The sequence below is a fragment of the Crocuta crocuta genome, unplaced genomic scaffold (genome assembly GCF_008692635.1).
Source record: "Crocuta crocuta isolate KB4526 unplaced genomic scaffold, BGI_CrCroc_1.0 scaffold121, whole genome shotgun sequence".
Lineage (NCBI taxonomy): Eukaryota > Metazoa > Chordata > Mammalia > Carnivora > Hyaenidae > Crocuta > Crocuta crocuta.
In genome coordinates, this window is record NW_027528608.1 from 3,879,181 (window position 1) to 3,903,376 (window position 24,196).

Consider the following 24,196-nt stretch of genomic DNA (forward strand, 5'->3'; position numbering starts at 1 on the left):
AGCCACTACTGCCAGGGACGGTAAACATCCAATGAGCCCCTGATTCTGGCCTGTGCCAGTCCTGCAGACATCACCTCATTTCACCACCCATGAAGCTGGGGCCACAAATGTCCAGATTTCACAAATGAGAAAACTTCTGGGTTCACTAATTTGTTCGGGTTCACAATTAAAAAAGAGCAAACCTCAGAGCTGAGCATATGGCTGCCTGGCTCTCTCTTAATAGATAGGGTACACAGTTTACTTATTCCTTCCTCCACTGGACGTTTAAATAATTTCTAATGGTTAACCAGTATAAGTAATGCCCTGATGAACATTCTTCTATACATGTTTATTTCCTTAATGTAAATTCCTTTAAAATTTTATTTCCTTAAAAAAAAAAAATTAGACCCAGTGACACTGCTGTGAAAAGCCATATACTTCATTGAGCTTTTTGATGCCGGTGGCTGGATTACTCTCCAGATGTGCAGCAACCACCCACCCACCATGGCACACAGGGCTCCCTCTCCATCTGGTACCCGCCCCTCTGACTCGGAACTGCTCTGATGACTGAACCCCCACCTGTGTGCCGTACAAACCAAGGCTTGGCTGAATCACTACCAGTCCCGCAGGCCATCCTGTAGGGCAGGGTGGGGAGGGGGACTCATTAGAAGAACAAGAGCTGTGCATGTCAGGCCCCTGGGTGTGTTGTCACGTCCACATGAAGGGTCTACAGTCATCAGCACAGAATAACTCTGTCAATCACGGCAGCGGCGCCAGAGAGCAAGCAGGCACTTGAGGACTGTGTGTGCTACTGTCCTTGGGAGAGGGGAGCCACAGAACAGATGTGTGGTCTGATAGCTTCTCTCTCGGCAACAGCTCAGGACGAGTCGGTCAGGAATCAGAGAGCAAGCAGTCCTCTCTGCACCGCCTGGTGTGCCACCAGGTCAGGTCTCGATGCCAAGCAGGCAGAGTGTCTGCTATTTCGGGCTGGCCAGTGTCTTTTACCGATCACAGCTGCCAGAGAGGGCCCCGGTTACCTCTGTGGTCGCTAAACCTCCCCCAGCCTGGCAGCTCCATCCGCCCTTCCCCACGGAAACCCATTAACAGTACGTTTTCATCAGCAAACCCTGACTCCAGGCCTGGCGATGACGGAGACAGGACTCGCCTGTGTGTCGCCATCTCAAAATGCAGCTCTGGCACACAGGACGGCACGGCTCTGTCAACACAGGGCCTCATTTCCACAGAGCAGCGGTCACTGGGGACCCATCAGCTCTCACAGACCAATACTGTTAAATGCCCCTGACTTGCTTCATAGCACAGGCAGCATCGATTTCCCAGGCTGCTGGGCCTCTCTGGCAGGTTGAAGCAGATGGCACAGAGAGAATTTAGCAGAGCCTTGTGCACAAGGACCCTCCCCCTCCTTGGGGACAATCAGAGGCTTCCCGTGGATACCTCGTGCACCCTCATGCCCAGGGCCCCAACCAGGCCTGCAGGCTACTCTTCATAGGTGGTGATCAGACAAAGGGGCAGGACAGTCCTTAACCAGTGCTGCTGAGAGAGCCTGCGCAGCTCTAGGGAGCTGGCTTCACCCTGCACGCATCGGGCTCTTACAAAATAACTGTTTTTCATGGCAGTCCAAAACAGGGGTGCAACCTGGTAGCTGGGAATGCATTTAAAAATAGAAACTCGTTTCTAAAATTTAAATATCAGGAAAGATCACAAACAACATGGATTTGCAGCCACTCCTGAAAAAAACAAAGTTTCCAGCAACTCTGGACCAGTAGTCCAAAGGTAGCAGCCATCGTCCCTACGGGCCCCTCCCCAGACCCCACCACTCCCTGATGCCTCCCCACACTGAGGCCTAGAGGCAGGCGGCATCCATCGCTGTGCTGCCATGATGGTATCGCTTTCATCCACCCTGCCCACATCTGAGCCAGAGGCCCTGGCACCTCCCAACATCTGCCGGCACCATAAAGGAGAGCAAGAACCCCAAATGTGCCCTCCTCCCTGCAGCTGCCCTCCGGAAGGAATGCCAGCCTCTGCACCGCACTGGAGTGCAATGCCTTGAAGCACATGTCAAGGTTCTCCTGAGCACCCCGGTCTCAGGGGAGCCACCATTCACATCAGGGTTGTCCACGGCAATGAGAGGAACAAGGCAGCCACGTTTGCTCTATCAGACACCTGCATTTTATACATGACAGCAAGTGACCAGCCATGGCCTGGGGCACGGGCCTTCCTGCCTTCTTTCAGAAAAGACAAGTGTGAGCTGCTTCCCACCTGTGATTTGTCACAGATAACCAAGGCTGCCCAAAGCTAGTTGGGGCTCGGCACCATAGAACTAGCCTGGGGAGCCCTTCCCTGATTTAAGGGGCTGCCTGTCACCTTCTGTGATGGAGTAGGTCCCAAGCACCTCAAGGGCCCCCCTAGCATAGGTGTCTCCATCCAACAGTCTACACTGTCAGGCTCCATTTTGAGCCACAGAAAATCAAAGTCACTAGGGAATCTATGTCATCCCCTTTGTCTGACAGAGCAAATGCAGAAATGGAGGGTCTCCGGGGTCCAAAGGTCCTAGGGTTGCCCCCTAATTCTGCTGCTTCTCCAGCTGAGGGCCTGCAGGTGGGGCCCTTCACCTTGGCCTTGGCTTCCTCTGCAATGGGGCAGGAGTTGTGGCCTGCCATGGGATAGGGCACAGAGGATGAGGGGATCCATCTATCAATGTTGCTGGAACCAGCAGGTGCCACCCCAGACTGAAGCATCCGACCAGCTGTCAACAGTAAGCCTCGTGTCCAGTAAGAACCACAGCGGTAATGGTGATTACAGAACTGATTAATGATGACAGTGATGATGATGGGACACAGCAGAAAGCTCCTGGACCCCAGATCCCATCCTCTGAACTCCTCTGAAGCCCTCATTTAAGATTCTGCTTCGTAAATACAGACTCAGAGTGAGCCGCTCTGTGGGGCTGTAATTCTACCCTATCACTACCGGGCCCTCCTGTCTCCCCACTCTAGACTCTGTTTCATTGCATCTGGAGGCCAGTTCTCTTCCCCTCCCCCCCAAATCACAGTACACATGGAGCTGAGTTTCCCCCAGCCACAAAAGCAAAAACGTCAGAATGCAGCTGGGAGGGCTGCAGAGCAGAGCCGCTGACTCGGTGGGCTGAGGCCCAGGCTGCCCCCTCCAAATTTCTGGGAAGGTCAAGGTCCCCAAGGACAATAACGCTAAAATGCAATTTATGGGGGCAGGAAGGATCTATTAGCCAAGGAGAGGGTCAGGAATAAAATCAGAACTAAGGATGAGCAGGTCCCTCACTCCCTGCTACTTAGAGGTGCATGGTAAGTGGTAAATGACCTCATTAGGGGCACGCGAATAAATGTCCAGGCTATTTGAGATCCTATACCCAAAGAAATCACTTCAGCAGGCCACAAGTGTATTAACAGAATCTTTAGGTGCTATGAATTCTGCCCCACCCCACCACCACCAGTAACTCAATACTCAAATCCAAGAACAAAAAAGAAAGGTCCATCAAAAGCCCCCCTCTCTCCACAACCCAACCTGGCAGAAGGTGCTGCAGAAACAGGCACCCATGGCCCCGGGCGCATGGATGCCAGCTGCACTCCTTCACCAAGGTCCCCCCCAACCAGGCACTGAGGGCCACAGTCACCTTCTGCACCAGACCGTGTCCTGGCTGTGGAGTTCAGCCTTGGGTCCCAACAAGCTCTGATGGCCACCCACCCCTGGAACATTTATTTGCATGCCCCAAATAAGGTCATTTGTCACTTACCATGCATCTCTAAGTAGCAAGGAGTGAGGGACCTGCTCATCTTTAGTTCTGATTTTGTTCCTGACCCTCCCTTTGGCAAGTGCATCCCTCCTGCCTCCGTAAAGTCTGGGGGAAAGAACTGGGCCATAGAGACAAACACCAAGCAGCAAAGGGCAGGGCACAAGAGCAGAGCACAGGCAGGGTCTACCATGTCCACCGCAGATCTCAAGAGCTGGGGTGGGGGGCAGCACTGTGGACGAGAGCCAGCAGGGGATGCAGTGGGCTGGCACAGGCCTCAGAACGTGGATAGGGTACAGACGAGAAGTGAGCGAGCGTGGCATTCTACGGCATGGAACCGGGGCAACTGTGTCTGTGTGGGGGACGGTGGGGCCTGGCATTCCTGAGCAGGCTGGGCTGGGCCCCTGACCCGGGGCTGAGGCACAACGCCTTCCCACTGCTCTGTGGGCCCAGCCAGGACCCCTCGAACCTGCTTCCTACCCAGTGTCGTCACGCCCTGGCACAGCCCGTGTCCCACCCAGGGGAAGGGGGAGATGCTTGGTCTCCAGCTGGCTGGCTCCTCAGCTACTTCCACAATGACCCCCAGCACTTATTGCATGTCCACATGCAACCGTGGTCTGGGGAAACGTGGCATGGGAGGGCCCCGGCCCGCCCACCCTGCCAGGCGGGAGGTGCACCTGTAGCAGTAGGCACTGACCTCACGGTGATTACGTTCTACCTAGCCCTGACCTGCTCGGTGCGTGGCCATTGTAACAGTGCCCAGGGACAGAGCAGCGAGGCCTCCCTGTGTGCCTGGTGGTGGCTTAGTGTTGGGGGCCCTGCTTCCCCAAGGAGACCCTGGGGGCGCACGGCTGTGCTCTCACCTCAGCCCGAGCCCTGCCCCCCCAGCAATGGAAGTCAGGAGCAGCCCCTTGTGACTGCCTGGACTCGGGACAGATGCAAAGCCCCAGAAGGACAGTCATTCACCTACCCGGGCCACATGACACCACTGGGCACCCACGCTGGGAAGTAGATTAAATCCAGGGGACCTCCAACTGCACCCCACCCACAGGCCTCTCAAACAAAGTCTGGGGCTTTTCCGACAGCAACATCTGCAGTCAGCAGTGGTCTATGGGGGAGCGCCTCCCCACACGTGAAGGCCGGAGCTGAGCCCGGGGGGTGCTTAGACCAGACCTCCCAGAGACGTCCTCCAACCAGAAGCGGTACAGGGGCCTCCAGCCACCGAGTAGAGGGCACTGCCCAGGCAAAGGGGGGCCTCTTCGGGAAGGTCTGAGGTACACGCTTCTCACCTGCTCTCTGCAAATGAGGGTACTGCCAAGGCGGCCGGCAGCCGGGCGGTAGCATCCCACCACACACAGCCAGGCCACAGTGGTGCCACAGCAGTGCAAGGCAGGGGATGCTGAAACACAGGGGTGGCAGAAGCCCTGAACTGCACAGAGAGGAGGAGTTGGCTGCTACTGACCTCGTCTGCATACTGGACGTCATCCACGGCATACTTCTCCTTGAAATACTCCTTGGAGTGGATCCTCAAAGGGAAGCACAAGGGACACCAGGGTCAGGGTTTGGTCACACTCAGCATGGCTGCCTTCCCGCTCCCAAGCCCAGGCCATAAAGCCCCGGGGCCCATTCCTGCCCCAGCACAGAGCGGACACAGACCCGGATGGCAAGGGTCACTGGGCCACAGATTTAACGCTGAGCCATCTGCCTCTCCTGGCCTCCCCCAGATGACCTCCATTCGTCCTTGGAGCCCATGATCCTGACCGCCTGCTGCAAGCATCTGCAGACCAAACTTCTCCCTCCACCACCAGCAAGAGCCCACCGGGCAGCCCGCCAGTATAAGCTGCCTCCCAGAAGCTCCCCCTCATGGAGCCTCTTTAAAGGAAAGTTTTAAAATTAACATTTTAAAGAAGTCAATATCAGTATTACTCACTGTGATGAGAACATTCAAGCTTACTCATCGTCTCTGAAAAATCAGCTATGAGAAGATAGAGATGAAGGAGGAGGTTGGGCCATCTCCCAGAGGGCTCCCGGTCATGGTCATGGTCATGGTCATAGTCAAAGGTCTAGCCAGCACCATCCCACCCCCCAGCCTCCCAGGAGGTGGGTGAGTTGATGTCACTGCTGGTGACAGAGCTCACATGAGGTGGAGCACTAGCCACATGAGGAGATGGTGTCACAGCCAAGTCTATTGACGCACACATGCCACCCCGCGCCATCCCACTCCCGGGTACCACATCAGCACAGGGGATATACCTCCAGCCTGCCTGTGATCACATGGTATTCTAGTCACCGAGTGCTAGATCCGAAAGAGGCCTCAGGAGAAAACAGCAGATGGTTTTCAGACTGTGCTTCCTGAACTCTCAAGGGTGAGCAGATGACAGGGGGGTGAGGGGGCCAAGGGCAGTGTGCCTGGGGAGGCCCAGGGGGGACAGGGGAGGGAGCACACTTCCAGACCTGGAGATGACCACCTCCAAGAGCGAGCTCCATGTGCCTGTGAGACCTGAGTGACCAGTGTCACTGCCCGGGAGAGAGGCCCACTACCCTCCCTGAGCCCTGCACCGCTTCCCTCTCCACTCAAGCATGCAGCAGACAGATCATAGCCAGGGAGCAGAGAGCGTGGACCCGGGGACAGATGGGCGGGCCTCAGGGGTCAGCAGGGAGCTCACAGCCACACACAGCGAGCAGGGCTGAAGAGATGACAGTCTCACTGCAGTGAGCTGCTCGGTGCCCCCAGAACGCTCTTTGCTTTATCTCCCTTTTGGCTTCTCTGAAGTGGACACTGGGTGTCAAGCTCTTGCTGTTAATTAAATTTGCACAATCCAGTCACATTAGCTTCCACGCCTGAGTCAGGACTCAAAAGTTAAATGGCCAAAGTCTGGCACCGCCAGTGGCACTACCTGAAGGGGCTACAGGGCAGGAAGAGATGACAGGCACCTGGATGCTGGGGGCCCCAGTTCTCTGCTTACTGCAGACAGCTCACTGACCCTTTGCTACTAAGTGGTGACACTCTCAGCCATGCACAAAAGCACATGCCAGAAGGGAGGGGTGGGGCCATCAGTGTCATCACTGCGTCCACCCTTGACTGCATCAGCTTCGGTCTCAGCTCCAGGACGGATACCCTGAGTCCTCGGCAGGTCCCCAATCCACCTGTGGCCCCCAGTCACTTCATCCCTTGCAGCTGTGGCAGGCATCCAAAGCAAAGTCCAGCAGATTTGGGAAGTGCAAGGGACTTGCTTTCAGGGGATGCTCCTTACAGGCAGGCATCTCAGCCTTTACCCCAGGAATGTGTGCCTGCCCTGCCCTGCCTGGGGGTCTTGGTGGTCAGGCTTCAGCACAGACCTAGACTTGAGACCTAATATCTCCATGTATTCAGCCTGAGGTCAGGGTCTTCACTATACAGAACCAGGGGAGATGGGAGGAGGAGGCAAACTCAAGGTGGCTGTGAGTTGTGGGTGGCCCCGGGGCTGTGCACTCACCTGTCTGCCCCTCGCCTACCAGCCATATGCCATTCCACTTGCCACGGGAGGCAAGGAGCAGCCAGGGCCGGCCAGCCCACGCGGCGAGCCTGCTGCTGCCGCCCCGATTATCCGGGAGGGAGGGATGGAGGGCGGGAGCCAGCCCCACCACATGCCCTTTACCCTCCTCAAAGAGGTTGAATGTCATAGTCCAGGGTGCCCACTGGGCCCCAAGGGTCAAAACCACTGACTGGCCCCAGGCCTGGTTCTTAACAGGAACGACCACTTCACAGATGTTATAAGCATCTCTTCTGGCCCTTCACCCGCCATTCTTTCCTAAAGGGTGCAGATAATTAAGTTTGAACACTACTTGTTTTTCATGTTTCGAGGCTAACTATAATAAAAATAATTTAAATGTCACCCTCAGGGAGACGCATGCCAGGCCACCGCATCAAGCCAGCCACCAGAGGCTCAGCAGCGATGACTTGGCGGGGCCGACCAGGGAAGCGGGGGGCATGTCCACAAGAGCCCTGCTAGGCAGGCAGGAGAGGTCTTCGGGCAGCTACAGACCCCCTGGGGCCAGGCTGGTGGCAGCCACACGGAGGGCCTGCATGTGCCCTGGGGGAGGCGGGGTGTCTGGGGTCCAGAGGGACAGCCCATGCCAGATCCCATCATATGGCAGATCCAGATAAACCCGCTAGACCAGGAAAGAGTGGGTCAGCGGAGAAGCTGACCTCACCCCAGAAACCATCCCCGTGGCAGGAGAGGAAAGAGAGCGCCCCACTCAAAGGGGTTTGTGCCTTCGCCACCGGCAGCTGGGCCCGGCATGAGTGAGAGGTGGCCTTTCCCAGAACGCAAGGTCAGAGTTGACACTGAGTACCCACACCCCGTGCACAGCGTCCTGTGGGAAGGAGACGTTAAGGGAAAGCCCGTGGCGTAGACACAATGGAGCCCTCCAGAATATGAAACTTCCAAGCTGAGGTCTTGCCAGCCAGCTGCCCACCTGTGTGTGGTTAATGAATAAATAACCAGACCAAATTACAGCCGCCACCATCAATTCTGGCGGCCGGAGTCTGCCTTCAGCTACGCGTGACGCTGCTGCCTCTCATCCTGCTCAGAGCAGAGCGACAGCACTCCCTCCCAAACATGCTCTGCCACCACGGCAATGTTCCAGTGGCTCGTTCTCCAAAGCAATGCAGGTGCCTGGTCCTGGGACCACGCCGGGAAGCGGTGCCGGGCAGCAGGGCAGCTGGGGCTCCGGAGGCGACCCAAAGAGCCAGAGCCCCAGGAGCGGTGACTGAGGATGCTGGCAAATGCCCAGCTGGGCCTCAGGCTGCCCCAGATCAGGCTCCCTGCCCAGCCCCCCCATGACCGCCTGAGGTCAGAGCCGAAAGAGCTCCCGCAGCCTCCTCGGAGAGGCCTTCACCTACGACAGCACCCTTCGTGCCCACCCTGAAGACAGAAGGAGACAGGGTGAGGCCACCGGGCAGGCTGAGGTGGCCTCAGGCCTCCTGACCCAGGCGTGTGTATGGGGCGGGGAACGGTGGCTGTGAAAAACACAACCACACAACCACACACAACATACACATCCCGCAATACACCCACCAGCTACCATACCACACTCAGCAGCTCACAGCACACTGCACCACACACCACACTCCACACACACCCACACACACTCACTACAAACACTCCACATACCCCACTCCACATACACCCACACACACCACACACACTGTATGTATCACACACACGCCACATGTACACCTCACCCATCCCCCACCCTCACCACACACACACACACACAACCCCCACACCACACGCACATACCACATACCACAGATAAATACACCGTACACACCACATATACACACCACACCGCACCGTTCCACACCCCCCACACCCCATTCCACATATGTACACACACCACAGACTGCATACACTCAAACCATACACACCATATATACACCACACTGGACCACACCCACTCACAACCACCACCACCCCCAACACCACACACACACACACATACACCACAGCACACACACATACCAAAAAGAGCCTCAGGGCCTGAGCCCCGGAGAAACTCCCCCACACCACCCCTGGGCAGGGCCCTCCATAGGATAAGCCCTCTCCTCTCTGTGAACCCCACACCAGGCCCACTGTCCCCCATTCCGAGCCACAGTCTCAGCCAGGGGATGACAGGAACAGAACCCGCTCAAGCTGCAAAAGTTCTAAGAGGGTCTCCCAACCTGGCCCAAAGCCACTCACCCCCTCTGGGCACTGAGGCTGCCCAGAGTTGAGTTACAGAGATAACTCCCTGCTGGCTCAGAGGACCCCAGACACCCCAGCAGCCAGCACTGCCATCAGCTAAGCTTGGATCTGACAATATGATGGGAAACGCTCTCACGTCCAAAGGCCCTGGACATCTGTAAGCAAAGCTTCCTAGTGAAAACAAACTAGAAGCTACCATCCTCCAGTTCCCAAAAATGCCCAGGGCGAGGAACAGGCCGGGCAGCAGGGAGGCCCCTCGGCGTCTGCTGCCCTGACAACAGGACAGGCCCTTCACACGGGAAGTGGCAGATCTGCAAATGGGGGTGTTTTTTCCCTGGACGACTTTGGATTGCAGGATCTGCCAGATGGATCTTCAAAAGCCATCAGAGACTGAAAAGGAAGCTGAGGAGCTGAAGGTCAAATGTTCAGTCTGGTGGGTTTTGATTGCAAAGGCCAGGTAATCCCAACAGCCTCGCTCCCGAGCCCTATTGATTATGAGTGTCTGGAAATAGCCATGTGCCATCAGATCTGGCCATTCCCCAGCCCCAGCCCCAAACCGCCAACCATTTATCACTGCCCCACTGTAACCGAGCCTTCTCTCCCTAAGGATGGGGCCATGGGGACAAGGAGAGGGACACACCAGGGCAGAGGAAGGAAAAGGCCTGCCCAGGTGGCCACAGTTGAGAGCAGGTCTGCAGGAAACCAGGGTCTAGCTCTCTGCTGTGGAGCCAGAAGGCCTCTGGGGACCCACCTGCTCTTTCTGGCCCCCCCAGCATAGAGCCTTTCCACATCGAAGACCTATACTGCAGACCCATTTCTATGTTCAGAGGCCATGCAAACATCTATGTCTGCACTAGACAATCAGCTGGCTGAGCAAAGCAGAGACAGACTAAAGGAGAGCTTTTAACAGTGGTCCGGAAAGTCAGCCCTGACCAAAGCACAGAACGGTATTCCTATATTATTGAAGATTACGCTTCAGGATAGCCGACTGCTGACAGCTGTTCCCTAACTAATCAGGTCCTGGGTTTTAAACCCCCCAGTCAAGTGCCATTTGGTTCCCCAGATGGTGGCTGTGGGGAAACACAGTGAGATTTGCTCAGATTTTCCCACTGGATGGTGGAGTCGCCAAGGCAGGGACAGGCCTCTCGTCCCACCGCCATGGAGGATGCCCACCCTCCAGGACAGGCACTGCCCGACTTCACGCAAGAGTCAGTCATACATGAAAAGCAAGCACACAGAAGAGAAGATGCACTCAGAGCCTCCCCTACACTTCCAGACAGAAACTCCGGTGAGGCCCTGCTCACACCCTCCCCTAGCCCCCCATCCAGGCCACGTCTCCGACTGTAGGACTGGCATGCCCGGAGCCAGCGGGGAGCCACAGGGAGGCTCACGGGGCAGCCAGCTTGCAACCCCATGTGCTGCAGAGGGCCCCCAGCTATTTGGGAGGAGTGTCACTCGCAGCTCTGTGACTGCCTCAAGTGCAGGAAGGGTCTGGAAGGAATCCTCTTACCAAGACCAGACCTACACTCTCACCAGGAAACTTCTCACTACAGGTGAACCAGTCATCAGGGCTTTGTAGCAAACTATACTGACATTCTTCACGGTCACAGACCCCTGAAGGTCCGGGCTTGGGACAGAGCCCAGAGTGGCCAGCTTATCTCTGCTCCACGAGGTCTGGGACCTCAGCAGCAGGACTCCAGGGCTGGGACTCGGAGTCACCAGCTCTAATGGGTGGTCTGGCTGTCAGCCGGGCCTCTGCTCCTCTCCAGGAGGTCCCCCCACATGGGCTTCTTCCCGGCATGGCAGCTGGGCCCCAGGGCAAGAACCAGGTGCAATCACAGTGCACTTCATTGTCTAGCCACACAATGACCCTGCCATGCTCACGCATCACAGCAGTTGCCAGGTCCTGACCCGAGTCAAGCAGGAGGGGAAAGACTCCACCTCTCCAAAGGGAAGGCCACAAATATTACTGTGGTCATTTCTGGAAGATATGAGTGGCCTGTCCCTGCCATCTACCACCTCGTTTCTGTGTCAGGAACGTAACCGTCCCCACAGTGACCATCACTATGACGACAGCCCTGGTGGTGCCTCATGAGCAGCACTGTCACTTTTCCTGAGATAAGGAATCCAAGGCCCCAGCAGTAGCGAGAGCTGCCCCGGAGAGGGGCCGTGCTGAGTCCCCTGGCAAGCGTCCAGCGAGACTGGCCCCCGGGCCTGCCCAGGCCACCACAGCACTGCTGTTCCCTTTCAAAGGAGCGCAGTTGTCCGGACCCGACCAGGAACATGATGAAGACTGACTATAAAGGCCACGACAGGATGGGGGAGGCAAGTGTTGGATGAGGGGAGACCCACCCTCCCAGGAGGACCCATGTCTCCAGGCCCGGATCTGCTATCTAGAGGGAGCAGGGGGTCAGGAAGAATGGACTGAGAAAGGCCTGTCTCAGGCCAAACCCGAGGCCAGTTTCTCTGCAAGTACAAGACACTGTGGCAAGGGAGGCAGGGGGGTCCAGAGAACAGAGCAGGCATCTACCTGGACACAGCATCCCCTGTGCACCCCTCCCCCATACCCCCCACCCAGGCCTGGGCAGTGTAGAGCCTCTGGGGGCTGTCACTGGGCCTGGCCCACCTTGCCCAAGATGCCACCCCCTCCCTCTGGGAAGAGGACAGCACACCTTCCTGTGTCCACCCTAACCCAGCATGGAGGCCAGTGGGACCTGCTCCTTACATCAGGGACACATTTATGCCACCTGCCCTGGGGCCTCTGAGAAGCCCAGAACCTATATGGCTGCCCAGTCCCACCCTCCAGAGGCCACCTAGATCAGGCATGGCCACTTCCCCCCCTCCTCCCCCAGGGTCAAGCAGGAGAAGTCCCCGCCAGGAAGTCTACCTAAAGCTGTCTTTACAGCAAAGCCCGGGAGGCCTCAAAGCAGAAATGTTACCAACCTGTGAGCCTGGATCCCTTACCCCAAGATGACAGAAGAGGGATCTCTCATGCCAACCAAAGAGGCTATGGAGTCTGCGCTGAAGTGCTGGGGGTCGGGGGGCGGGGGGGGGAGTTGCTGCCCGAGACGCAGGAGGCCCCGTCCTGGGGTCTGCACAGAGCAGCCAGCCCACCTGGTAACGAGTGATCGAGGACAGTAGACGACAAGGGCTGCAGTTCAGACATTGGCCCAGAATAAACCACCCTCCAGGCAGAAACGACATGCTTAAGGTGATGAGCACTTAGCGGGATCCCCTGAGCACCTCGAGCAACCACAGTTAAGTACCGCATCTGACTCAGCACCTCTGTGCAGGCAGGATGGCCCCCAAGACGGGTAGCCATGGCCAATGGCCCTGGAGCTGATAGAGGCCATGGATGACAGGGAGGAGGCCTCTGAGCACATTCCAGGCCCTGGTCCCACACTCCTCACACAGCACAAGCCTAGAGCCGCTGACCTGTCTCCCAGGTGAGCCAACTGAGGCAGGACCTCCACTTGAGCCAGAGACGGGCACACGGCAGGTACCCCACAATGTCACACTAGCGATGGGCTTCAGAGAAGGATCCCAGGCTGCCCTCTCTGACCCGAGCCAACCCCCATGACACCCAAGGTGGGGCCACCTCCCACTGGGGCTACCGCCTCTGGCATTTTAACAAAGCTGAAAATACAGAATTTCAAGATTAATAATAGTACCTCCAAACAAACATGACCATAGTCTGTGGCTCTGACCACCCCCCCTTCCCAACCAAGGCTGCAGGCTCCGGCCCTGAGCAGGCAGTCAATGGGCCTGACCACTGACACCCCGCCCCCCAGCCCCTGCTACTCTTTCCCTCCTTGTCGCCATAGGCCAGGCCCTTCCCCTGCCCCAAGCCCAGCAGTGGTGGGCCGGCCCAGACTGCTCCTTACTTTCCCATCCAGGTGGCATAGCTGGCAGGAAGCCTGGGCACAAACAGGGTCGACTTCCCGGTGCCGACATCAATCGTGCCATAGCAGCCTGGATCGGTGACGCCAAACGCCCAGTGAAAGAAGGACTCCTGCGGCGGGAACAAGACGAAAACATGAAGCACAGGGAGAGGTGTGGGGTGTCAGAGCGAGCACCAAGCACCCTGGAAAGTCAGCTCAGGGCCCCTCAGCCTCACATAGCTGTCCACCTATCCGCTCTGCCCCCTGCCAGCTGTGGGCTGCCCCTCTCCCGCTTCTGGGATTTGGCATGGGGCAGCGGGCTGGCTCCTCCCACCCTGCGTTCAGCCTTCTCTGAGGATGCACATTTCATGCATGTGCCCCAGCCCCACCTGCACCCCTCCCTGGCAATACCTTTAGGCCCTTGGAGGGCACCCTAGGGCACACCAGGACACAGGTGCCCACGAGCACCCTGGGTCCAACTCAGCCCTGCCCGCGCCTCTCTGTTGCCCCCATGCCCGAAGGCGGGCAAGATGCCATGCTGACTTAGACACCGAGGCCAGACATCTGCACAGAAACGGAGTCCTCCATTTAGGACTCCTTACTTCCTTCTCCCACCCCCAGGGCAGCTGATGACTTCAGTGTTTAGCAATAAACACTGAGCTAAAATAATGTTAGAAAGGTATGAAGAGGAGGAGGATCTCTTCTAAAATTAACCTTGCATAACAGCAGTCAAGGAGCCAAAGGCTGAATTTAGGAGATCGATTTTTAAACCACAAGATATGTAAACCTGGGGAAGCATCGAGACGAGGCAGAAAAACCTTAGTGAGACCTGCGCATCCCTAGCAACCGGGGGACCGCAGGCCTGCAGCTGCAAGAGCAACGGGGCACGGGGAAATGGGCAGCCGGAGCCACTCTCGGCAAAGTTAACACCACGATGGCTCTCAGCAGCCGACAGCCCATCTGTCCTGTGCAGTGGATACAGTCCAGCCAGGAGGCCACAACTAGCCACCCCTCCACACTCAGGTCCCCTTCACGTCTCCCTGTCTCCCCCAGGCCTGATGCTGGACAGCCATGTCCCCGGGAAGGTTGTGGGGTTCCCAGGGTGTCAGGCCCCAGATCTGTACATGGCAGGGAGGAGAAGGGAGCCCTATACTTGGGGTACAGAAATGCGATTCTAATTAATCCCAGCTCCCCCTCTGGCAAGTCATTTCCTCTCGGAGCCTCGGTTTCGTCATCTGCGGAGTGAGTGTGATGCTAAGATCGATGAGTGGGGCCAGCTCAGGGCTTCTCGGGCTTTCTGGGTGAGCCCTCTGCTGAGCACCTTGCTCTTGTTCCTGGGAACTGAGTGATGCCAGCGATTCCCAGCCAAGGCCACCACATCCAGGCCGGCTTCCTGCAGCCAGCTACCCTCACCCTCCACCACACAGCATTCCGGAACCTTATGGAGTCCCTAGTCTACTTCCCAGGTCAGGAAACCGAAGCCCGGTGAGGGGCAGTGAGTCAGCAATGGCCAAACCATGATGAATGTCTGGGCTGCACGCGTCCTCCCAGACCTCTGCAGCCCCCTGCAGCCCCTGTCATCCTTGGTGCAGGCAGAAACCGGCCCCACGACATCAGCCCTCCCCATCTGCACCCACCCAGCCCGCCCTCTTGCCACCCACTCCTGTGGGCACTGCCCTCCTCCCCAGCCTGGAACACCCACACCCAACTGCACTTGTTAGAATTCACCCTGGCCTTCAGGGCCCACACCAAACGCTGCCTCTTCCATGAGGCCTTCTTGCCTGTTTGTTCCTCTAAGAAAGTCATCTTCCTATATTCTGACCTAAGAGCTGAGACTGGCTGGCATGTGCTCTGCCTCCAACCACAGCTAGGAGGGATCTGTCCCTTCAGAGTACTGGGTGTGGGCTCCCCGGGTGCCGACGCCTTGACCTGCCCTCAGGGAGCCTCTGCAGCATCCCCTTGGAGGGTAAAGCTGCCCGGGGCCTACCAGGCCCAATGGTGGAGGAGGGCGGACAGCGCACAGGAGGCCGGGGCACGCCGGCAGGTGCAGGAAGCCGGCGGGGCGGGCTCACCTGGCGGAAGAGGACCCCGGTGTCGGTGCAGTAGCGTTGCGTCTCCTCCCCGCCCTGCAGCAGCACCACAGAGCCGGCCTGCACGGCAGGCTTCTTTCGCAGCCGCTCACACAGGCGTTGCCTGTTCAGGGCAAAGAGCGCCAACGGCACCTTCAAGGTTTCGTTCCCCAGCCAGAATGAAGGTCTGCAAGACATGAACACACATCGCCACACAGGCTCTGTTAGTGCCACCAAGCGCATCCACCACCCATGGCCCCAGGTGACCGGAGGGCAGAGCCTGCTGCAGGACCCCCGTGAGCACGGGGACAAGCTGCTCCAACCTCAACCTGCCTGACCCAGAAACAGCCCCTCACTGGGCCGCTGAGGACCACAGGGCCCCATCGACCACACCCTCCCCTGCTGTCCCTGAGCACCGGGCCCCGAATGCAGATGAGGGAAAACTGCATCTGTTTAACCAGCAGGCAAGTGAGGCCCACGGAGGGAAAGCCTACGATGGCTTGGAGATGAACTCAACTCCTGCCCTCAGGGAGCCTACCATCCATGCGAGAACGATCTGTGATCTGACCCAGACAACACCGGATCCCTGCCCAGTGCCCACATGATGCTGTCTTCTCTGCAAGTCACAGACCCAGCAGCCTGTGCTGGGACACCCTGTCCCCAGCACACATACACAGGACACCCAGCACCAGGGACCGAAGCAAGTCTGTGCCAAGGGGATCATGCCGAGGTGGACCGGGCAGTGACAGCCCTAGGGGTGCTATCCTGAAGGACCCATGTCCCAGGAGAGCACCCCCACCCCACTCCCTTCTACACTGAGAAAACAGCTCCCCTCCCAGCACCCACTCCCCAAAGCCCACCTGCCTCCAGGCCCTGCATGCCCTGTCTATGCCCGGGTTGCTCCAGCATCCAGTTTTCCCCCTCAGGATCACCCTCTGTAGCCAAGGTACAGGAGTCTCACCATCGTAAAAAATAAATAAATAAAAACACTTCGCTTGACTGCCATGCCCCTCCAGCAGTTGACGCCTCTGTCCCCTTGGCAGGAAATATCCTCTGCAGAGTCACTCAAATCCACCACTCTCGTGTCCAGGCTGCCCATGGATCCACGCCCTGGCCTTGGCCCACCCCTCCCCTGTGTGGCCCCTGCCAAGTAACAGTGACCCCTGCTCCTGAACCTCCACCCAACATCCGCATGTGGCTTCCCAGTCCTCACCCAGCGTCTGAGCTCCAGGACTCTGGGCCTCTTCTTACCACAGCCCCCCTCCACGCTCAGGCTCGCTCCCTCCTCAGCTCCACATCCAGCTGGAGGACCTGCTCTGCTGCCTGGACACCCACAGGGAACTCTCCAGGCTCTCTCAGCCCCAGCTTCCCCACCCAGATGGACCCTTTCCAATGCAGATCAGAGCAGGCCCTCCCCTGCCCACCCCCTCTGCCACCTAATGCACGTGGCACAGAGCTACCAGGCAGTGAGGGGACGCAGCCCCACACTGCCTGCACTGGCTTTCCGGCTCTTCCCCAAACAACCAGAACACGCCCCAGGGGCCTGGATGGCTCACGTTCTCACTGTATCCAGGCCTCTGCAGAACTGGCCGCACTGCCCAGAAGCTTTCCAAAATTTGGTCCAAACCTTAGCCCCTACTCTCCTCACTCCTCTTTAGAGTGCACAGCACTTTCTGACATCATTTATTTACTTGCTCATGGTCTCCCGTAAAATGTAAGCCCTAGGAAGGCAGGAACCTCACCTTCTTTCCAAATGAATGACTAAACAGAGGACGGGGACGGAGGACAGAGGCCCCAGCAAGTGTGCTGGGGGCTAGGAAGGCCGCTGGGCCAGGCCCAGGGGGCGGAGGGGGAGTCAGGCAGGCCCGTGTGGTGCGTGGCCTAGGAAAGGGGACAACAGGTGCACACAAAGGCCCAGGAGGGCAGAAACTCCCGGGCTGGTCTGAGAAAGAAGGTTCTGCCAGGGTCCATAATGAGAGCCAGGCACTGCACTCACTGGCCATGGGCCCCTCAGAGGCAGGGACACGTGAGCAGGTGACACCCCGTGTACACCATGGCTTGGATGCCACTTCCTCAAAGATGGTCTTCCCCGGCTTTCCACTTCACACTTGCAGCTCTCTTCCCCTGCCTGTCCCCCCACTTAGCATTTGCACCCTCCAGACCCACTTTCCCTGCTCTGCCCAGCCCCCCCTCCCCCCCAGCACTTCAGGAAGGTTCAGGTGGATTTAGCCACTGGGAGGCAGGCAGGAGACTAAAGGGCGGAGGGAAGACAGAGAATCCGCTCTCTGCTCTCTCTCGCTGGTGAAGCTGGAACCTGACAGCTGGCAGTGCCGCCCCGCAGGGCCACAGTTCAGCTTCCCTGGCTCCTGACCAGCTTCCCTCCTCTTCTCTCCCAGGTCCCCTTAACCTGCTCACAGCTCCGGAAGCTGACCCTGCATGGAACTCTCTTTATGACCCCTTCGAGTGAGGCTCTGCCAGGTCCCCGGCTGAAAGGGCACGTCTACCTCCTGACATACGCAGCCTGCGTGTACTGGTGCTCACTGGGGAGGCCCACCTCCACGCACAAGAAAGTAAGTCCCATGGAGACAGATCTGGGCCTGCTCTGGTCACCGCCACCCCGGTGCCTAGCACTCTGCTTGGCACACAGCAAGTACTCAATAAATATCTGCTGAGTGAACAACTGTGACAACGTGGGGCCACCCACACAGCTGTGCAGGAAAGAAGCTGCCACATCAGCTCCAGTGGGGCAGGAAGCAGGACCCTTGGGCCCACCCTGGCCAGAAAGCAGGGAAGGGTCACGCACAGCCCACACGTGCTAACAGGGCCCCCACCCCAGTTGCCGGGCCTCACCCTCACAGAAGGCTTGTGCAGGGGCCAGGACTTCCCCTGAGCTGGGCTGCTTTTCTGCTGTGCTCAGCCCTGAGGATCAAAGGGCAGAGGTGACAGCTGGTAAACAGGCCTGCATCCCAGCTGGCCATGCAGTCAGGAACTGAAAGTGCAGCCCCAGCACCCGTACGGCCCCCCACACTCTTCCCCCTCACTCAGCAAATCCCAGCAAGGGAAGAACCTCGTCTCTGCAGACTCCCCAGCAGCATGGCGGGAGCATCCTAGAGACACGGCGGCAGGTGGCCTGAGCCAAAGTCGCCGGGATGCACAGAGACTCAGTTTCAGCCAGCGCCCAGCCCCTAGCCCTGCCCAACACTCCTCACCCCTCTCCCTGGCTCTCTCTCCTTAAACACACCAGATACCAGCTCCTCCTGGCCTGCCACCATGCCCCCACCAGGAAGGCTCTCAGAAGGGCCAGGCTTCCTCTAGTCTGGAACCTTCTAAGAGGCCTACATGCTTCAGGGCATCTGGACTGGGACCTTCTGGCCCACAGGCCAAGCAGCCCAGAACAAGACAGGTCACTTGCTAAGAATCCTCTTAGCTGACACTGCTGCTGTGAAGAAAACATGCAACACTACCTAAGCCTCCGTGGGGCTCAGCCCGAACAGAGAAGGGCAGCCCAGGCCAGCCTAGGCCAGCCCGGGATCTGCGGTCACTCATGACTGCAGGGCACCCCCAGAATCAAGGTTTATAGAGATGCCGCGCCCTTTGATTNGTGACTTCCCGCAAACTCAGCAAACGCAGCACCGATAAAACACCTCCCTCCCAACCCCCCAGCTTCCACCGGCACTTTCCCTGATACCCAGAATTGAAAAGGCAAAGGCCAGATCATCCCCAAGTGCCAGCATCAACAAGCAATGCCCAAGGAAGACAGCAGGGGCTGGCAGACCAGCTCTGGGGCACCGGAGAGACCCAGAGAGCAAGCTCCAGCCCCCACAGGCCAGCCGGCCCCTACCAACCACAGGGCCTAGGAAGCAGCCAGGGGCCAGGAATAGGGCCACCCCCAGGGAGAGTGTGATGCCGCTGTCCCTGAAACCCATTCCTGTCCCCCCAAACCATAATGAGCCACCCCCTCTGCCTCGTGGCCACCTGTGGGGTTCTCACCCAAGAGGAGATTTACCCATGGGGATTCACACCTAGAATTCAGGGACTCCATCTACTTGGATGGGGAGAAAGTATACCTTTCTTGCCTTTAACCTCTCATTCAACTGTACATTTTCTTCAATTATTATTAATGTAAGCAACTAACCATGGCACTATTCAGTGCATGAATCTGTCACCAGCAACAATCATAGGTATTTTCCTATCATATTACTGATGTCACGGTATCTCAAAATATCACTCTTGTTTATCACTATTTCATAATTAAGATGGTTATTACGCCTGCTGTTTTAATTGCTTAATGTACTAATAAAGAAACATGTATTACTATATGGTAAATTTATTAACATTTTGATAACTGTATTTCAGTGTAATTGGTTTTCCTTGTAATCCTCTGTAATTTTATTTTATGCATTAAAAATTTTTTTAATGTTTATTTATTTTTGAGAGAGAGAGAGAGCGTGAGCAGGGGAGGGGCAGAGAAGGAGACACAGGATCTGAAGCAGGCTCCAGGCTCTGAGCTGTCAGCACAGAGCCCGAGGCGGGGCCCAAAACCACGAACTGTGAGATCATGACCTGAGCTGAAGTTGGACGCTTAACTGACTGAGCCACCCAGGTGCCCCTATTCTATGCATTTAAAAACATCATGTTGAGAAGGGTGCACAGCGGTTCAGGTCACGATCTCACTGCTTGTGGGTTTGAGCCCTGCCTCGGGCTCTGTGCTGACAGCTCAGAGCCTGGAGCCTGCTTCAGATTCTGTGTCTCCCTCTTTCTCTGCCCCTGCCCTGTTCACTCTCTGTCTCTGTCTCTCAAGATAAAATAAAGACATAAAAAAAATTTTTAATAAGAAAAAAAAGAGAAGGGTGCACAGCCCTCGCCAATGGGTACATGGACAGACAAGGACAAGATCCCTGCACTCGAATGTGATATCACTTCCAGATGGGGCCACACTGCTAAGCTCCCAGCAAGAAAGGCCAGCCATGGGCCTCCTGCTACCTCATCCTCAGCCTCCAGCTTGGGCTGGGCCCCGAACCCACTGGCCGACTGTCAGCACCCACTCACCCACTCAACCTGGCTGGAGGGGCCTAGAGACAGGTGACCAACACCCCCCCACCCTGCCTCCCTCTCTCCCAGGAAGGGTCGGGGGGGTCTAAGCACACACAGAGACCGAGAGAGAGAGAGCTGTGGAGTCAGGACTAGGCCTGGAAAAGGGCCAGGGAGGGCAAAGGCACACTCAGCAGCCAGCCTGCCTCCCACAGACCCACCCCTCCCCAACCACAGGCGTCAGCCTGACACCTCTTCTCCAGGAGCACAAGGTTCGTATCAGGGTGGGGACAGGCTTTGATCCAGAACCTGACTTCTCCAGTTACTCTCTCTCCCTAAAAATGCTGACTCCGGCGTGACCTATGACCCAACAGGTAACACCCAGGGCAGCTCATCTGCTTTTCCTCATTGGCAAAGGCCCTCTGGGCAGCAGCCCCCTGGGAGCCACTCGGCTAAAGAATTAAAGGTATTTCATCACCATACTTGGAATTCTGTCCCCCTCCTTCCCACATTTCCTCTCTCCTCGATCCCTGAGAGCCTCCATGCAAAGCAGGACGGCACACTCTTCTAATTTAGAGCAAGCCCCCCTTTTATTCATTAGGCAGCAGGTCACCCAGCACCAATCACAGGGTGGCCAAATGGCCCTGAAGGTACAAAATGACCTGGTCTTGGGATCCAAGGGTGCCAGAAGAGGCATGAAGGGAAGCAACATCTCAACCATGACCGGCAGATGCACTGACAGGGAAAAGCCTCCTGCCGGTGAAAAAAACTGGGAATCTCTGGAGTTCTGAGCAGGAAGCCTGTATCAGAGGTCAAGAGAGGTTTCTAGGAGGAGGAATCGTCGCCTAAGCTGGGCCTGCAAGGATGTGAACAGTTACATCAGAGGCCAAGGGCACTCCAGGGCCAGCAGGTGAGTGGGCACAGCAAAGAGAAAGGAAAAAGCCAAGTGGGGGAGCAGATGCGGGCAGCTCAGGCTGCAGCGAAGTCTCACCTCTAACCGTGGAAAGCTCAGGCGTGGCTCAAAGAGAAGGCACCAAGTGCTATGGGATGAGGGGTCGAGCGGTGAGGGAGGGCTTCAGAGCAGACCCTCTGGGGGCTATGGGACCCTCTGTCTCATGCGTGAAGTCCCTGCCCAAGCTGGCAGGACAGAGCAGGGTCCACCCTGAAACACTCCCCAGGGGGCTCCTTATTGCACCTGGTCTTCTAGTTGAATCTGAGATGCTAGTTTAGGGCTTCCGCTGCTCCCCAACTCACTCCAGTCACCTGAGACTCACAGCCTCCCCCGGCCCAGGCTCTGTAGGACTCTACAGGCAACCAAATCTGACCCCTCAAGGACCCCATGGCCATGACTTGATGACATAGTGCCTCATGATGCCTGTGTGTGCAGATGGGCAGACTTTTGCTGGAAACAGGCTCAAAACCTCCCCGCCTTAAAGACGCTGCTAGGATTTGACCTCAGATTCAAAGTGTCCGGCTGGACAACCCCATACCAGCTTGGGATGGCTCTTGCCAAGGAGGCCCTGTCGCACTCTGGAAGCTCCCTGCACTTCCAGTAGCACAACTCTCCAAGAACTCTGTCATTCTGTGTCACCTCCCTCACCCCCTCCCCACCATGGCCCAGAGGATCAGCTTTGCTCTAAAAGCCCTCCTTCCAGGCTTCCGCCAGCTGGAGGGCCACACCCATCCAAACATACACCTTCAGGAGAGCGGCAGGCCTCAGGCCACCATGGAGCCCTGAGCCCAAACGCAGCCCCTAGAACTAGCTGTGGCCACCTAGCCAGCCCAGATATAAAGACAACAGACCCACGTTTGGGCACCAGCCTACCCTGCTGCCCACTCTGCTCTTCCAGACAGGGTCATAGGCTGGGTTCAAGAATCTGACCCCGGGTCCCTTAACACTCATCTGGGACTGTGCATGTACAGTTCTCTGCATGAGGGGCACCCAAGGACTGGTACACATGTCATCCAGGGATTGAAGCTTACCCTCACTCTCCACTGAGCTCAGAACCCACGCCCCTCCACGGCACAGCCCAGAGGCAGACAAGCGGATGAGAGTACCATGTGTCCATCTGCGCCAGTAGCCCGTCAACACCCAAAGGTCAGCCCAGTACTGTCCCCAGAATACAGCAGGTGCCCAATAAATGTTTGATTTATATGTCCTAAGCTCTTGCAAACTTGGGGGCTACTTGAGGAGGCCATTTTCTGTCGCCATTCTCCCCGCCTTCCAAAAAGAGAGAGGTAGTCAGTCGCCACTCTGATCTCAGTTCCTAGCTGGGCATCTGGCACAGTGCCCTTTAGCTATGACTTTGCCTCCTAGCCCCCAGCACCACCAGGCTCATATGCCCTTGAACTCACACACAGTCCAGGGGAGCAATCGTCTAAAGAGCACATCTGATTAGATTAAATGCTTGGATAGCTCCAGCCCCTCGGGACAAAGTCTGGAGAAGCTAGCTGGGACACCACGCCCTCCATCGCAAGGATGCACCCCACTCTCCCCTGTCCCCCGCAGTCTTAGCTCTCAACCTTTGTCACTCACCCTTTGTTCAGACGTTCCCTCCTCTGGGACACTCTTCCCAACGCTGCAGTGAACCCGTCTATCCACGCTTCCCCCCACCAGGACCACTCACCCATTCTTTCGTGCAGCAGACTTTAGGAAGCACCTACAGCGTGCAAGGCACTTCCTAGTGAGCCCCAGGAGTGAACAAGCGAAAGACCCCGACCTTACATTCCAAACGAGAAGACGAGAAACGAGTAAAATAAATGTACTATATAGTCATCAGGAGGTGATAAGGGCTACAGAAGTAGAAGTGCTGAGGGAAAGCGTCTCTGAGGTGACGTTTGGGCCCTGAAGCAAGCGGGAAAGTGCCCCTCTCGGGAGTTCGGAGCCCTTTTCAAATACCACCTCCTTCCGGGAGCACTGCGTCCCGGACGCCCGGGCAACGCCGCCATCCCATCTGAGGGTCGTGGCCGTGAACGCGCCTGCAGACCCGAGGACCTGCCTCGGCCACACAGCAGGCCGCCACGCGCGCGGGTGGGGCCTGAGCCCCTGGGTGATCCCGAGGACCACCCTGCAGCGGGGAGGGGAGCTCGGATGCCCCGGACTCCGAGCGCGCAGCCAGCCGCCCCGCGCGACGAAGCGCGCTGTCCGCGGCCACACAACTCAACCGGTGGGGCCGCTGCCCGGCGGCGGGGGCTACTGGCCGGGAGCCCCAGGCCCCCTCTCCGCGCCGCCTGCCACCGGCCAGGGACAGAAGCAGCACTCACCCGGTGGCCGCCGCCATGTTCGCTCGGCACCAGCGTCACGTGAAGTGAAGCATCAGCTGAGCCCCGGCAAAGTCCCACCGCGGGAGGCGGGGCAGGGGCGGGGCCGGGTGTCCCCGCCCCGCCCCCTCCAGCGGCTAGCTCCGCGAGACCCAGAGGAACTGAGCCTCAAAGAGAGGAGGTTCCACCTACACGCAGGCAACCCGCTGTTCAAGAGGGGCGGAGCCGGGTGGGAGACAGGTGTCATTCCAGAGTAGGAGGGAGTGTCCCCAGGCAATGGGTACCTTGATTCAACCCCCAACCCGGCGTCTCAGCGCCCACCGTGGGAGGACACCCTGAGAGAGAGAGCCCTGGACCCAGTCTAGCGGGCAGAGGTGATAGCGGTAGCTTAAGAAAGGAAATGACTTGAGCAGAGGTCAGGACTCCTGGAGTAACCAAAAAGTTCAGTGTCCCGGAGAGGGGATG

The 24,196-nt window shown here is 57.5% G+C and overlaps 1 protein-coding gene across 1 annotated transcript in view; it reads right to left on the reverse strand.

The window, feature by feature from the left end:
- PEPD (peptidase D) overlaps nucleotides 1–23,821 on the reverse strand; it is a 112,645-nt gene extending 88,824 nt beyond the window's left edge. The window contains exons 1-4 of the mRNA XM_077754654.1: nucleotides 23,735–23,821; nucleotides 15,443–15,626; nucleotides 13,374–13,501; nucleotides 5,223–5,286 (exon numbers count right to left, since the gene is read on the reverse strand). Coding sequence (XP_077610780.1) covers nucleotides 5,223–5,286; nucleotides 13,374–13,501; nucleotides 15,443–15,626; nucleotides 23,735–23,751 — 393 coding nt within the window. The 5' untranslated portion in view covers nucleotides 23,752–23,821. The remainder of the gene's footprint in view (nucleotides 1–5,222; nucleotides 5,287–13,373; nucleotides 13,502–15,442; nucleotides 15,627–23,734) is intronic.
- Nucleotides 23,822–24,196: the final 375 nt, after the last annotated feature.